Genomic DNA, 14,422 nt, shown 5'->3' with positions numbered 1-14,422 from the left:
ATAAGCTTGAACAAGCCCCTTTATCCACAGAGTTCATATAGTGTAGTGACAAATGACTACCGTTGGCAAGGATGTTTTCACCCCTTCTCTCTGGCTGCAGGCTGTGGGTAAATCTGTACTTTCTGCTGTATTTTTCTTTTGGCAGTAAAAAACAGCACCAATGTTTTCAAATTGAAGAGAAACAAACCAATTCCTATGCCAGTGTCTTGTTCAAATAGAAATTTTTGTCTTTAGTTGGATTTTCATCAGTTCAGCCACAACTCTAGTGATTTCTCAATGGCTTTTATTAGACTACTAGGGGATCATTCAGGTATTTTGTGCTCACCTCATGCTCCTGTTCAAAGTGGTGTGAGTTCTCATCTGAAAAACTTGCAAATGGAGGCTTTTTTGTTTGTTTGTTTGTTTGTTTGAAGTTAGGCTATAGATTGAAATAATCAGAAATAATCTGCCTAAGGTTAGTGTGGAAAAACTTTTGAAAAAGGGCAAAGAAGTCATGCACGCGTTTGTTGTTTTGTCAGGCTATTATTGTATAATGTTGAACAAAGCATTTCTCCACCCCCAGTATTTGTTTGGCTGTCATTTGGATAAACTGAAATATTGGTTGAATGGGAATTTGTTTGCCTCCAAAATGGAAAGCAAAGATGTTTTTAATATTGATATTTTTTGAAATGACACCATGAAATGTACATTTCATCTTTGTGTAGCTGCAAATCAAACCCATTTATTTTACAAAGTAGAAAGTTTAACTCTAGGTGTCAGCACTGCAAACTGAATGTGCAGCTCTGAAAATGAAGTTTTGCTGTCTCTGACTCCTCCAGTGCCACCAGAAATAAAATGCAATAGCAGTTTTGCTGACAGATCCATTAAGGCAAAGAAGAGGAGAGCCCACACTTTTGGTTAATGGCACAAGTAGGAACTGCAGCATTCTCTTCTTACACAGCGTCTTTCTAGCTACACTTAAGTGTGTGTTCTTATTAATGTGATCTAGTAAGTGATGTTTAACATAAAGGAAAGAACGAGGACAAGATCCCTCTCCAAACAATGGCCACTGTTTAGAGCAGGTATGTTAAGCCTTTCCCTTCATTTATTGTTAAGTGCTTCTCTTAAGTGGGCATCCAAAGTGATGAGAGCGCACGGGAAGCCAGTGTCTTTTTCTGGTTCTAACAGGCTATATAGATGAGATAAATTAAAGGGGTGGATGAATTTTATGTGACTGTTGCTTATGTTTGAAACTGCACAGTAGCAGAGAGATCAGGGAAGGAAAGACTTGATTTTCCAGCCTTCAACCCTGGCAATTAAAAGATGTAAAGAAAACCATTACCCCTCATCCTATCACTATGCTGCCTGAGTCCCTCCCCATCTTTCCTGTAGTCCCTTTAGGAACTGGAAGGGCTGTAAGGTCTCCCAGGAGCCTTCTCTTCTCCAGGCTGAGCAACCCCAACTCTCCCAGCCTGTCCTCACAGCAGAGGTGCTCCAGCCCTCTGGGTGTCTTCATGGCCCTTCGCTGGACTCCAATCTAAACCCCAACTTGAGGCCATTTCCTCTTGTCCTATTGCCTGTGACTTGGGAGAAAGAGACTGACTCCCCCTCGCTACACCCTCCTTTCAGGTAGTTGTAGAGAGCAGTAAGGTGTCCCCTCAGCCTCCTTTTCTACAGGCTGAACACCCCAGCTCCCTCAGCCTCTCCTCATCAGACTTGTTCTCCAGACCCCTCAACAGCTTTGTTGCCCTTCTCTGGACCCGCTCCAGCCCCTCAATGTCTTTCTTGCAGTGAGGGGCCCAAAACTGGACACAGCACTCGAGATGTGGCCTCGCCAGTGCCAAGTACAGGGGGACAGTCACTGTCCTGGCCCAGCTGGCCACACCATTTAAGTAGTTTCCTCCTGCGATGTGCCATTTTCCCTTCTCAGACGCTGGAGCTTATTGACAAAATTATGTCTCTGATATTGGCTCCTCAATCCGAAGTTCCGTCTAACTCTCCCTGACCGGCGGTTGGCTCCCACCGGTGACAAACAGGCCGAACCGGCGGGAGCAGCGCCTCGGCGGGGCTGGGCATGACCGAGTGAGGAGCGGGGCCGGCTGAGGGCGGTGGCGCGCGCCTGCCGTTGAGCCGGTGCCGGGCCCGCGGCCACCCGCCGGGCGCGCGCCGGGCGGCCGTTCGAAGTTGGCTCGCGCGGGCGGAGCCGGGGGGCGGCCGCGCCATTGGCCCTCGGCGGCTGATTTGCATTGACGCCAGAGCGGGACGGAGGTCAGCGCCGGGCAGGCGCTTCTATTGGCTGCGCCGCTGTCAAGCGCCGGGGCAGCGCCGGCGGGGGCGGGGCGGGCGTTGGGCGGGCGTGAGGGGAGGGGGCCGCTGCCGCTGCCGCTCCTGCTGCTGAGGAACATCAATAATAACAAGGCGGGCGCAGAGCGAGGGAAGGCGGCTGCGAGGAGAGAGGCATTTCCCCTGCTGCAAGGGACGCGGACACCACGGCCCCGGGAATTAGAGCTGTCGCCGCTGCAACCCTTTCCGCCGGGATGGGACGCTAGGATCGTTTTCCTTCTACTTCTCCCGCTTTTTAATTTTTTTTCCTCTTTTTTTTTTTTTTTTAAATTTTTTTTTTCCTCCCCGCATCATTTCTCTGACCAAAAAAAAATAAATCCCCCCCAACATGGAGGCCCTTTGATGCCTCCGCCCGCCGAGCCGGCTCCTCCCGCGGCTCCGCGCAGCCCTCCGGGCCGTGCCCTCTTTTGCCGCGGGTCGCCCCCGGGCGCCGAGGGGGAGCTCCCCCGCCGTCCGGCCCGGCCCGGCCCGGCCCGGCCCGGCCCGCTCCCCTTCGCTCCGCTCCCGCGGCGCCCAGCCGGTAGCGGGATGCCGCTGCGGCGGCCGGAGAGCCCGGCGGCCGCCTGAGGGGGCGACGACGGCAACCTGCATGTCACCCCCGCGGGACATGCCCAGCGCGGCGTGAGGGGCGCAGCCGGCTCCTCGGGGCGGCGGGGCAATTCTCCATTATTATTATTTTTTAAAAGAAAAGATTTATTTATTCCCCCCCTCCCCCCCCCCCCCCCCAAAGCACGGCCCCGAGCGGGACGGCGAGGAGCGAGCGCTGCCTGAAGAGGAGGCGGGGAGCGGCCCCCCCCGGCCCGGTCCCTGCCCGGGTTAATCGGTAACGCTCTGCAAACCCAGGTGGAAAATGCGCCGTGCTCCGGACTAGGAGGGAGGAGATGGTGCAGTGCCCCCGGCCGCTCTGAGCGCCCGGCCGAGGAGACGCTGGGGTGTGTGTGCGCGTGGTTTGGGGCTCGGGGGTTTTATATTATTTTTGCCTTCCCCCCGCTCCCCCCCCTCCTCCATTTTATTTTTTTTTTTTTCTTTCCCAGAAGGAAAGAAAACCCTACCAAGATTCTCAGATGGCTTAGAAAAATTAATAATAATCTGTGAAAATATGAAGTCGACCGGTTCTTGATTTTTTTTTTTTAATTATTTTTCCCCCCCCTCGCCTTCCCTCTGCTCCAGCTTCCCAGCCCACTGCTTTCCAGCTCACTGCTGAGATTGAGATAAAAAGGACCCCTTTTTTGGAGGACAAGGAGAACAGACACGTTTCTGGTGGTGTAGAAGGGACTGATGGCAGTGCTTCAGAGTGTAGCGGAGACGCAGGAAAGAGATTCAACCTGTTAACAAAAAATTAAGCAGGGGAAAAATACCGACGGGAAGGGAAGATATATATATATATACACACACATATATATATATATATACAATTTAGAAGTATTCCCCAGGTGGCCACAAAGCATGGGCTGTGCTCCAAGCATCCACATCTCTGACAGCAGAGTGGTCTATCACAGTAGCAAAGAGTCTGAGGAGTGCAATTCCCCTCACCAGACCAACACAACCATGTCTCAACAGCAGCAAGGCAACCCCGTCCCAGGATTATTCATTAAATCCTCCAACACATCCACTTATAAGGTGAGGACTAATTCCTCTAAGAAAGACAAGAGGGAGAACAGCCAGAGCATGGAGGCAGAGACCCAGACCAGCAGATCCAGTGTTAAGGTAAAAAGGGTGCTAAACATAAGCACTGTTTCTCTCAGAACAGGAGTTGGCTGTAGCGGTTTAACCCAAGGAGTCTCCCTGCCGAAGCGATATGTTGTGGGGGAGCTTTTCCTGGCTTGAGCTATTACTTTCGTTTATAAACTAATCAGTCTCATGAAACGACTTTACAGATGTACCCAAGGCTCTTTCTTCATGCCACAAAAAGAATTTTGCTAATGCTGGGAAGGAGAGCGGTGTGATTGTCCTCGTCAATCATTAGAGCCAGGGGCGCAGGTCTCACTTCTGTACGCGGAGGGCCCATCCGTCGTCGGTGGTGGGACTGTGCCGTGCCTGGGAGCTGCACAGCCACCCGCTCCTGTACATGTTTGTTTGTGCTGGGTCCACCAGTGTTGCTGTTTGTGCTTGTCTTGTTTGGAAGCAGAGGCAAATCACAGTCTGAAGCCATCTGCTAGCTGGGCTGATCAATTTGCATACCTCTTCCATTCAGAAAGTTGAGAGTGACAGCAGTTTTTGCTCTGGGTACTGATTTACGTTAACAACTTGTTGACCTTGTCTGTTGCTGCAAATAGGGTATTTTTTGGAGGTTTTTTTGCATGTGTGTTAGCGTGCATACTCTTACGTAAAGATACAATGCAAGGCTATATGAAGTCGGCAGACACATACTGAAAGAAATTGTAATTTGTGATTATTATTTTTTTAAGTGAGTTAGTGGTGCGGAGTGCTTGCTTGTCTGTTTACTTTCTGTTGATGGCCTGTTTGTTTATGGGTTGTACTTTAGTTCCCAGTGCAATAGGTTTTGATTATTCTATATCTTTGCTTTTTTTTTTGGGGGGGGGGGGGGAGCTATCTCTATTTCATAAAAATAAGTAATTGCAAATATAAAAAAAATAAATTGTAGCAGCCCGGAGGATATTATATAACATGGCTGATCTGCTCTGGGTTACCGTGATAAGAACTGAGATACACATGCCGTAAATATAACATACTGCCTTGAGATGCAGACAAGAACTAGCTAAATGTCAAGCGTTTTGCAGACTCTCAGAAGCTCTAATGATTTGTAGTTTTCTTATGATTTTTACGTGCTCATTAAGACAGCTTCTAGACTATTGCCCTGGAATATTTTTTTTTCAGTACTGTGAGTGAGTTTCTTCAATTGTTTTCCTCCAGGTACAGTAATCTCAGTTCATATGAGTCTAAAAAGAGTCTAGAAAACGAGAAGGCACTTTGCAAGTAGTGAGTTGGAGGAGGAATTAACAATACCTGAGGCGGAACATGAAGCTGAATGGTGTTATGATAAACTAAATTTTTGTGTTAATAACACTGTACAGGAAACTGAACTTTACGGCCCTGTTCACACATGATGGACATGCTTATGGTATATTTAACACAGTAACCACAGTAAGGAAACTTAAGTTGTCATCAGAGTCCCGACTGTTGTTTTGCTAGCTGAATTTTTAATTGTGTTTATAATTGCACTTTGCAGAATCTAAAAATTCTTAACATTTAAATTCTGTGAATTTGTCTTCTGTGTGCTTGCTTATGGGGAAAAAAACACCTCCAAAACCTGTTTCCAGAAGCACACATGGGAAGAAGTTTTAGTTTTGTTAAATTTTATTGTTCGTTTTCAAGAAGTCTATAAAAAATTCTTGTTACGAGGTTTGGATAATTCAGCTAGATGCTACACAGCTGATGTTGGTTCATATGCATACTGTAATCTCATTGGCAGTCATTCTGATTTTTATCACTCTGTCATATTTTCTGCCCCTGTCATCACTCTAAGCACGTTGATGTGAAATGATGGGTTTTGAGAAATGAGAATGGAATTCTGTTTGTGATCAGCTGAACACAAAATCTATTGGACACATCACGTCTGCATGATTTTCAAGTGCAAAATCGTATAATACTCTTTAGAGCTATAAAGCAGCATGGTGTTTCATTCTCTGCTTTTATCATTAGTCTGTATAGTATGATCAGATTTACAGTTCTTAGGGTGCTAGATAACCATGTTGTCTCAGGGATGGTGCTGGAGAGAGGGCTACGCTATCACTGGAGAGCAGTTTTCACAGTACAGTGAAGTTGTTTGGACAGAAACAAAATGTGAGAATCTTGATGATAAGGGACAGGAGCCTGAAATCCCTGAAGCCAAAAGGAGCATTGGGAAGGACGTTGTGCTGTTTTGGAGTTAAAAAGACTTTTGATTTGAGGAAGAACTGTAAGAATTAGGGTGCTACTAGGAACTATTGCTGTTCTTCAGAGTGCGTAGTACACCCTTTATGGCCCCTGGGATTCCCTCACATGAACAGAAGATGCTACAAACTTTTGTGCTTTGGCCAATGGTGGTATCATCAGAATTTCCGTGAACAGCCGGTAACCTGCCTAAATGGCACTTTCACTTGGCTTCAGGGCACTTTAATTTAAACTCATTCACATTCTTTTATTGTATATGCTCAGATTAAAGCCAAGAAAGTCCTATGTGAGACTAAGAACAGAGCTTGGCCCCTGTGTAAATCTCATATTTTCACTTTGGCTGGCATTAGCATTAAGTTTATTAAAATATGTATAATAGGTAGTGCAATACATTTTATTGAATCAGTTTGTTAGCTATAGTGCACATTTTTCAAGTCAGGAAGTGTCATAAAAAGAAATCACCCGTGCTAACTGTAAAATGGCATTATGTATTTCGCTAATAACCCCTGAGACTTATCCTGGCTTTGCGTTTGTGTCTTATTATATCTTTCCTCTGGCCAAATAGCAGAGGATCATTTGCTGGGGTTGTGGTGTGAGCTTACTGTATTTTGTGATTTGCGTCAATTTAAACACCATAGCTAAAAAAGTTAACCTGTTCTTTCCTAATATGGAAAAACTTAAGTTTATCCATAGCAAATTTGCAGAGAGCAATCCTGAGTCTGTGTGTGCAGAGATAAATGCCATAATACCTATTTCTGGTATATATGAGTATGGTGATAGTATATGAGAAATAGAGGAGCCCTTTTAATAAATTATATTTGGTCACGGCACCTGTATCTCCCTCCTTAATTAGTAATTTCATACATAGCTTTAATTTGAAAATTCTTGAGCAACTTGGAGTCCAAGTACCATATCTAAACAGTGAACCAGCCATGAAAACCCTTCCCTTAATTTTCCATGTATCAGCACCACAGCTTAAATGTTGTACTTTTCCCAGTGAATGATGAGCAAGACTTAGAAACAGTGACTGAGGTTTGATTATCCAGTGCTACGTCAAGAATATCGAATGACACCCAGTATGGTTGCAAAGGAGAGTTTTCCTGTGGGTTATTTTTTTTTAGCTCTAAAAATGTCAAGAAAGTGGACTCAAAAAAGTAATAGTCTATCTTTTCATATATATTTGTTATGATTTTTTTCTTCAGACATTTGTGGTGTTGAATTTGTGGGGAAGGTACTTGGCTTTACAGAAATCTGTTTAAACACCTTTAGAATAATACCTCTGTTCAATCTACAGCATAAGTGGAGTAAATGCTGGAATGGTATAAGGACTTCATGGGCATTTATTTTAAAATTTACTTGTGTATTCATAAACATATGCTGTCCCAACATCACGTGTGTCACTCTTCTATACTGCATTAATATACACTGCAGCACATACATTGCCCATTTATTTTGCCCTGTCATTCTTTTACGTATGTGAGATTTCCTTCCTCTTCTCTTGTGTAACTCTCCCTGTCATGTATATTTAACACAGAAATATGTGCGTTTGGGTGCAAGGGGATCAGAGAGTAAATCCAAACTTCCTTTATTTTAAATTAAAAGTAGTCCGAAGCCAGCAGGGCTAAATGTGAAATAGCCTTTTAATTTATCAGCTGATACAGGACAGCCAATTTAAATCCATGGCCCTACAGCCAGTAAGTTTTCTTCATTCATGTGAAATTGCCTGAGAATTTTACAGTCACTGCAAACCAATGGTTGCATAATTCTGCATATAGGAGGCTGTGTCCTATATTGTACCTGCAGTGCTGAAGTGGATCTCGTTTCAGCATTTAATAGCACATTATTTAGTCCGTTAAGCTGTCTGCTCTTTTCCTGCCTGTCTGGTAATTCCTTCCCCTTGGAACGCACGAGCTCTCCCGCCCTTTGAAACTCCCACACGTTGTGTCCATGCTTCCACTGAGGCCATCCACCCTCTCTTGATTCCTCCCTGTTTCCACTGAGACCATCCTCGATCATTTCCCCGACAAACCTCCCATCACCGCTTCCCTCCCGCTTCCACTGACGTCAGCCCTCCTGCTCAGAGATCCTCGCTCCCACTGACAGGATCCTTCCCACGCTGAGAGACACAAACTTGCCTCAATCTTGATGGCTCCAGACTTTCAGGCTGATGTTTTTTATGCTGTAGTTGCAAGGCATGAACCCTTTTCTCCAGGGGAAGGGAGTCTAATTTTTAAATGATATGAACTGGTGTGGCAACATCTGAACTGGGTTCATATTTAAGTCTATTTTTTATCTTTACCTTTTAATTTCCTGTTGTTTGCAATGTAAACTGGAAAAAAAACAAAACTGTAAATTACTTGCAGCATATAGATCACTGCACTACTAAGATAGCATAAGCTGTGTTTTCAATATTTAAGGCATTATTATTGGTACCTCTCCTGGTCATGCAAACCAACTCATGCAAAATGTGTCACTGCCTCTGATGGCAATTCTTTGTGTGACTGATATTAGCAAGGTTAGACACTGAATTTTTGGAGTACTTACTGTTGACAAATAAAAACTTCACTGAAACTCCTTTCAGCTGTAAATTCATCTGCCAGGCATGAAACACTGACTTCTCTCTGCCCTTTGCATTGTTCTTCGCTGCCCCTGGTCTGAGTCTTGCTTTGTGTCTCTTCCCTGGCCATTTTAGGTAGTTAATTTCCAAGCTTTTCCTTTTCTGCCACCTGAATGTGTCAATAGAGGAAGTATTCAAAACAGGCCTTTATTTCTACAGTTCTTGGTATTTATCTTACTGTGTTGTACCGTTCGTATTCTTAATTGTGTGGCTCAGAGTGAAGTGTAAGAACACCCACAATGAGAAATTTTCTAGTTGTAGAATGTTCTTATAAGCCGGGCAGAAGAGTGGGAGGCGATAAACTTATTAGTTCTCCATCTTCTACCGTTCCCAATATCACACATGGTGTGAAATTCCAGCACAAGGTACCAGCATTGCCTTGCTATTTCAGGTGCCAGCGATTCAGAGTTTGCATTAAAAATGCTAAGTCTAAATATAAAGATATGAAATAGTGAAATGGTTATACCCACTTATGGATACTTCACGTTCAATTAATTTTAGATTAGAAGATGCTTACAATCTATGAGAATATGGAGACTGTCTCGTTAAGAAAGTTGCTCATACTTAATTTGAAACTTTGAAAAAGTACTGTTCGGAAACTGTTTTGCTTCCCTTATTGCATGCTTTAATATCTGTTCCTTGTGTTTAAGTAAATGTCCATGTCAAGTAAATATCCATGTCCATGCAAGGTACTTGCATGACAATTATTTGTAACTTCCATGGAAATTTTTATATCCAACAGTTGCCACTACCAACAGCGATAAATTAGTCTTTTACTTTAGTTATTATACGATCTTTTGTTCACCTTTTTTGGCTCTCGCCTTAAGAAGGGACTCCAGAACTCGTTTTCTTAAGCAATAGCAAGAATACATTGAAAATACTCCACTTTTTGAGCAGTTGGAATGCTAACCGCTTTTCAAATGAGTCCTCAAAGAGGAAATAAATATTTAGAGATATGGACAGCTAAAGCTCTTATTAGCTCTCAGCAAAAAAGTGGAAGAAACCTAAAGCAAATATGGTAATGAGCAGACTGGCCCCAAGGTGAAATTGTTTCAATAGGAGCTTTACGTAAGTTGTCATTTTGTCAGGGGACTGCAGAAGCACCTGCACACATAGGAGAACAATTTAGCATTGTGTTCTATTTTGGTGGTGTGTATGGATATAATATGCCCACATTGTCAACTGCTTTACCAGCCGTGGATGGAATTAAAACACTGTTCGCAATGTTTCCGGGATTGCACATAGTGTGTGATTTCATGTCCAAAGAGCAGTTTTCCATGTGAATTGCAATGTTTTATACATCAGACCCATTCATCCAGTGGAGGTTCACTAGGAATTTGCTTGGCCCTGTGACATTCTACACATTGCTATCAGTCCATTGGGTAAAATAATTAGGTATCTTCATTTAACCATAATTTAAATTGGCACAGGATGACACAATGCAAATTGAATAGCTTTAATGTGCATGACATACTAAATAGTTTTATTGCCCAGAGTCAGATTTTTAAGTTTTCAAAGGCATCAAGGAAGTGGTGGTGTTAAAGCCCTCTGCTTTTCAAAATGATTTCGGCATCCAGCCCCTTTTAGGTTCTTTCTTAAAATCACTGCTAAGGCCAAAATATAATAAATGATGTTGGTACACACGCTGTGAAATTAAATAGTGGAGTCTCTAATTTGTGCATTCTTCCAGACCATCGCCTTTTACTATGGGTTGAACTGTTGGCCTCAAATCAAACTCCCAGGCCCTTTTCTTCTCTTCCTTGTAAAATCTTAAGTCTGTCACTCTACTATAAAGTAAAAAGCTTGGCATTCTGTAAACCAGCTCCCACATGTATGGTTTTGTTCAGGAGAAAAGACAAGGGCTAGAACCTACTTTCTGATGTGGAAATATATTGATGTGAATTAAGTTATCTACTTTGAATGTGGTCGATAAGGTGATTTGAGATGGGTTTTGATAGTGTTTTAAATTTAAAGGTAGTCTATGTATGTAGAGAGTTAATGTCCCTGCAAAGCAGAAGAACTTGGAATAAAAAAGGAATATTCAACATTTAAAAGCAATTTTGGTTGCTAATGAAAAAGATTCTGTTCCCAGTATTAAGGACTCAAATTAGGATTCCAATCTTTCCTTAGAGAAGGAGGAAATACTGCTTTCAGTTTTGCAACTTTATTACATGATAGACAATTTTTGAGTACTAGATCCCTAGAAATTAGGATGCCGTATTTTTATTGGTGTAAAGACAGTCTCCCTGTTGGCCAGATATGTCTTTCATTCCCGAGTGAAGTAAATAGTATCTATTTCAAGGATATTTTTCTTTTTCAAATCAGGATAGAAATTAAGGTTTGTTAAATAATATTTTTAACAGATGTAAGTTGTCTCTGGTTCTTTATTGGAAAGAAGAATTCGTTCTTTTTGCAAAAGCAGAATTATTTTGCACATTCATTTGAAAGTTGCACAGGAAACTTCAAACATTTTATATGCCTGAAAAGATCAAACCTCTTCAAGTAAGAGGTATTTTCCTTTATGAATCAAACGTCTTGCATAGTGACATGAACAGCTTTCTGATATTGTTAAGGGAAAAATGGTAACCTTGAAATCTTTTCATTGTTTTTTAGATTTCCTAGTTTCCTAAGTAAATCCATGCAAAGAAAACACAGGATCACTGGGCAAATATGAAAGAATGACATCCTCTGCTTCCCATTGTTTTTAACTTCGAGTTAGCAATGACCTTTGGCTCCCTGCTGGGATGCGGTGGAAACTTTCTGAGGCCCCATCTTACTTGCCACTGAAAGACAATGTATTTTTAAAGTTACACATTTACCGTCTCTTTCTGTCTTTCAGTTTGAGGTTCTGTTATCTCTAATAAAATTTAATCAGAGGAATAACCTCAGTAAGCGATGAGCAAAGCAAACCTTCTTTATAAGGATTTTGTTTGGAAAAGCTATGCTAATGTTTTAATTAAAATACAACAAAAGAACCTCGATCTGCATTGAATACAATCTTCCTGTATTTAGGAGTATCTAGACTTTTGCATTGTCAGATAGACCATGTTCCTCACTCGTACCGAATTATCAGGATTACACCTCTTCTGACACTGAAGTGTAGAACTCTGTTTTACAGCAGTGATTTTAATTCCAAGTTTTTGAATGCACAAATGTATCTGTGTGATAGGTAGATAGGTCAAGATCAGTGTTCAGCTGTGATGACTGAGTTTGCAGATGTGTATTTCTTATTTTTGGAATGCTGTCTGCTGTTTCTTTCAATTTTAAGAGTTTTTTGGTTGGTTGTGGGTTTGTGTTGTTTTTTTTTTTTTTCCTTCATAAAAGTTTGGTGCAAAATTCCACAAATGGTTGAGGACAACCACACCTACTGCTTTGGTAACTTGAAGCAGAAGTGACTTGCCCTGCACACTGCTGCAGTTTAACTGCCTGGTGAAATTGCACTATTCCATGAGCTGTAACTCAGTGCTAAATGTCTCTGCATAGGATGAATATCAGGATGTAAGTCTACAACTACTGGAATCCGGAGCTTTGCTAAACTCTGGAGTGTAGATGCACTGGGATTGCTGGCAAGATATTGGCACAATTTTTCAAAGCAAAGCAAAGAATTCTTTTCAAATACTGAAGTTATTGATGGGCCAAATTCTGTCCAAAATGACAGCCATACAACCCCATTAAAATCTGTGGGCTTGGGGGGTGTAACAGGGGCAGAACTGGGACTGCTGTGTTTTCCTCTCACTATGGTAGAAAATAGCTCCCCATTGGATATATGATTTGAAAATAAAAGTAGTGACAATAACATTTGTATTAAGGGCAAAGTTATTTTCTGTCATTCCAGAAGGACATCAGTAGAACTCCAGTGAGCAAGTTCCTGGCTGTACTGAAGCTAATGGCAAAGTTTTTACAATTTTCAGAACAGCCAGAATTTGATCTCTGGTTTGTGAGCAAAATTTACCTGGCTTCTCTGAAGTGCAAGTAGGGTGTCAGCCCTTATGGTTGGGTCACACGTTTTATGATTGCTCAATCCATAACTAATGCAAAAAACTACCAGCAACTGATATTATTAACTCTCTACTGATGATAGTAATGGGATAGCAAATGAATATTTTTTTCCTTTTTTTTTTTTTTTTGTGTGTGTGTGTGTGTGTCTCAGCTTCCTATAGCAGTGGGGGCTGTTCTGGAGCAGTAGCTGCATAAAGAGGATAAGTTGCTGTGGCTTCAGATCATGAAATGAAATCTGTGGGTCTATTGTTGTTCTTGAGAGGGAAGGCTATCAAAGTCAAAACTTTGAATTTCCCGGCATTCAAAACAACTTCTTTCTGTGTATTTGTACCTGTGTAGTTTTCCACTCAACACATCTGAAGTTTGGTGGTTTGTGGTTGCAGATGATGATTGTATAAGCCACGGTGCAGTAGTGTGGCCGAGGCTGGAGATACTGAGCTGAAATCAGAAGAACCAGACTGCCACTGTTAGTGTGTGGCTCTTCAGCCAACTCCCGGTGTGTTTCTACTTGAGTGCTTGATCTTAATTACATGTCGTGCAGGATCAGGGCCATCGTATACCCAGGAGCATAAGAGTTGCACTCAGATCAAACTGTGTCTGTGTAACTCAGTGCTTTGTCTCTAACAGCAGTCAGCAGAGTGTGCTTTGGAGAAAGATGCAAGGAATCTATTTAAAGGTACGAAAATGAGAAGCATTTTTCATGTTCCTCTTCTGGCTTTCGTCTGGACATACTGATTTACTTCTTATTTTTCACAGTTTTGACATATAATATGATAATGATATTTTAGTTTTATCTCCTTAAAATTTGGTTGCTAAGTTGAAAAATGCAATTAAAAAACTGTGCTCTTGAGTGGAATTTTTGAATGGGAGTATTAATTTCCAAACCAGTGTTAGCACATACTTAGCACTGAAACACTATCAATCTGGATCCTTTATGTATTTGTTTCTGCAAATACTGTTGCAGGGGCCAACAACAACTGATGAAAGTGTTTAAAAAAAAGTAAAGGGGATGAAACGTAACTAAATACAGGTTTGCATTTTGAAGAGGACTTCATGACCAGAGAAGCTAGTGCCTTTTTTTTTTTTTTCCTATACGTGAGGCAGTGTATTCTGCAGATGAAAGAAAGTTGATGGTAAGGTTGATGTTTTAGAGCAACGAAACATTTCAAAGCCAGGCAAAGAGGGGTTTGAAAACCCAAACAGCTTTTGTTTTGTTAACAACTGGACTGTGAGGAAGAGTAAGTCCTGTGAACTCAGACACTGCTTTATGCTTCCATTGATTCTGCTCTAACTTTTAATTTACTTAGTATTTGTTGTCTTGTCTTTTGCTGTGCAAGTGATCTGCTTTCTGCAGAATTTCAGATGAAAGGGCTGTTTTGCTTATACTGTCAATTAGTTGCGTTATCGTATGTCCTCTGTTCTGGAAATGATATATCTTGTTCCTTGCTGTTTAATGCCATGGAGCTGAGATCTGTCACGAGAGCAGTCTGATCGAATTCAGTGGCAGCACTGTCAGTCACAGCCCCTAAGCCTAGCAACGATACTGTTTCCCTCAGTGAATAACATTTTACCTTTACCAAATTATGGAAT

The 14,422-nt window shown here is 42.2% G+C and overlaps 1 protein-coding gene across 2 annotated transcripts in view; it reads left to right on the top strand.

Moving 5' to 3' along the window:
* Nucleotides 1-3,415: 3,415 nt before the first annotated feature.
* PDE8A (phosphodiesterase 8A) overlaps nt 3,416-14,422 on the top strand; it is a 130,315-nt gene continuing 119,308 nt past the window's right edge. For both annotated transcript variants that reach the window (XM_074156522.1, XM_074156521.1), the window contains exon 1: nt 3,416-4,029. In XM_074156522.1, coding sequence (XP_074012623.1) covers nt 3,769-4,029 — 261 coding nt within the window. In that variant the 5' untranslated portion in view covers nt 3,416-3,768. The remainder of the gene's footprint in view (nt 4,030-14,422) is intronic.

This window comes from Numenius arquata, chromosome 11 (genome assembly GCF_964106895.1).
Source record: "Numenius arquata chromosome 11, bNumArq3.hap1.1, whole genome shotgun sequence".
Taxonomy (NCBI): Eukaryota; Metazoa; Chordata; class Aves; order Charadriiformes; family Scolopacidae; genus Numenius; species Numenius arquata.
This window is presented reverse-complemented; position numbering and strand designations above follow the sequence as displayed.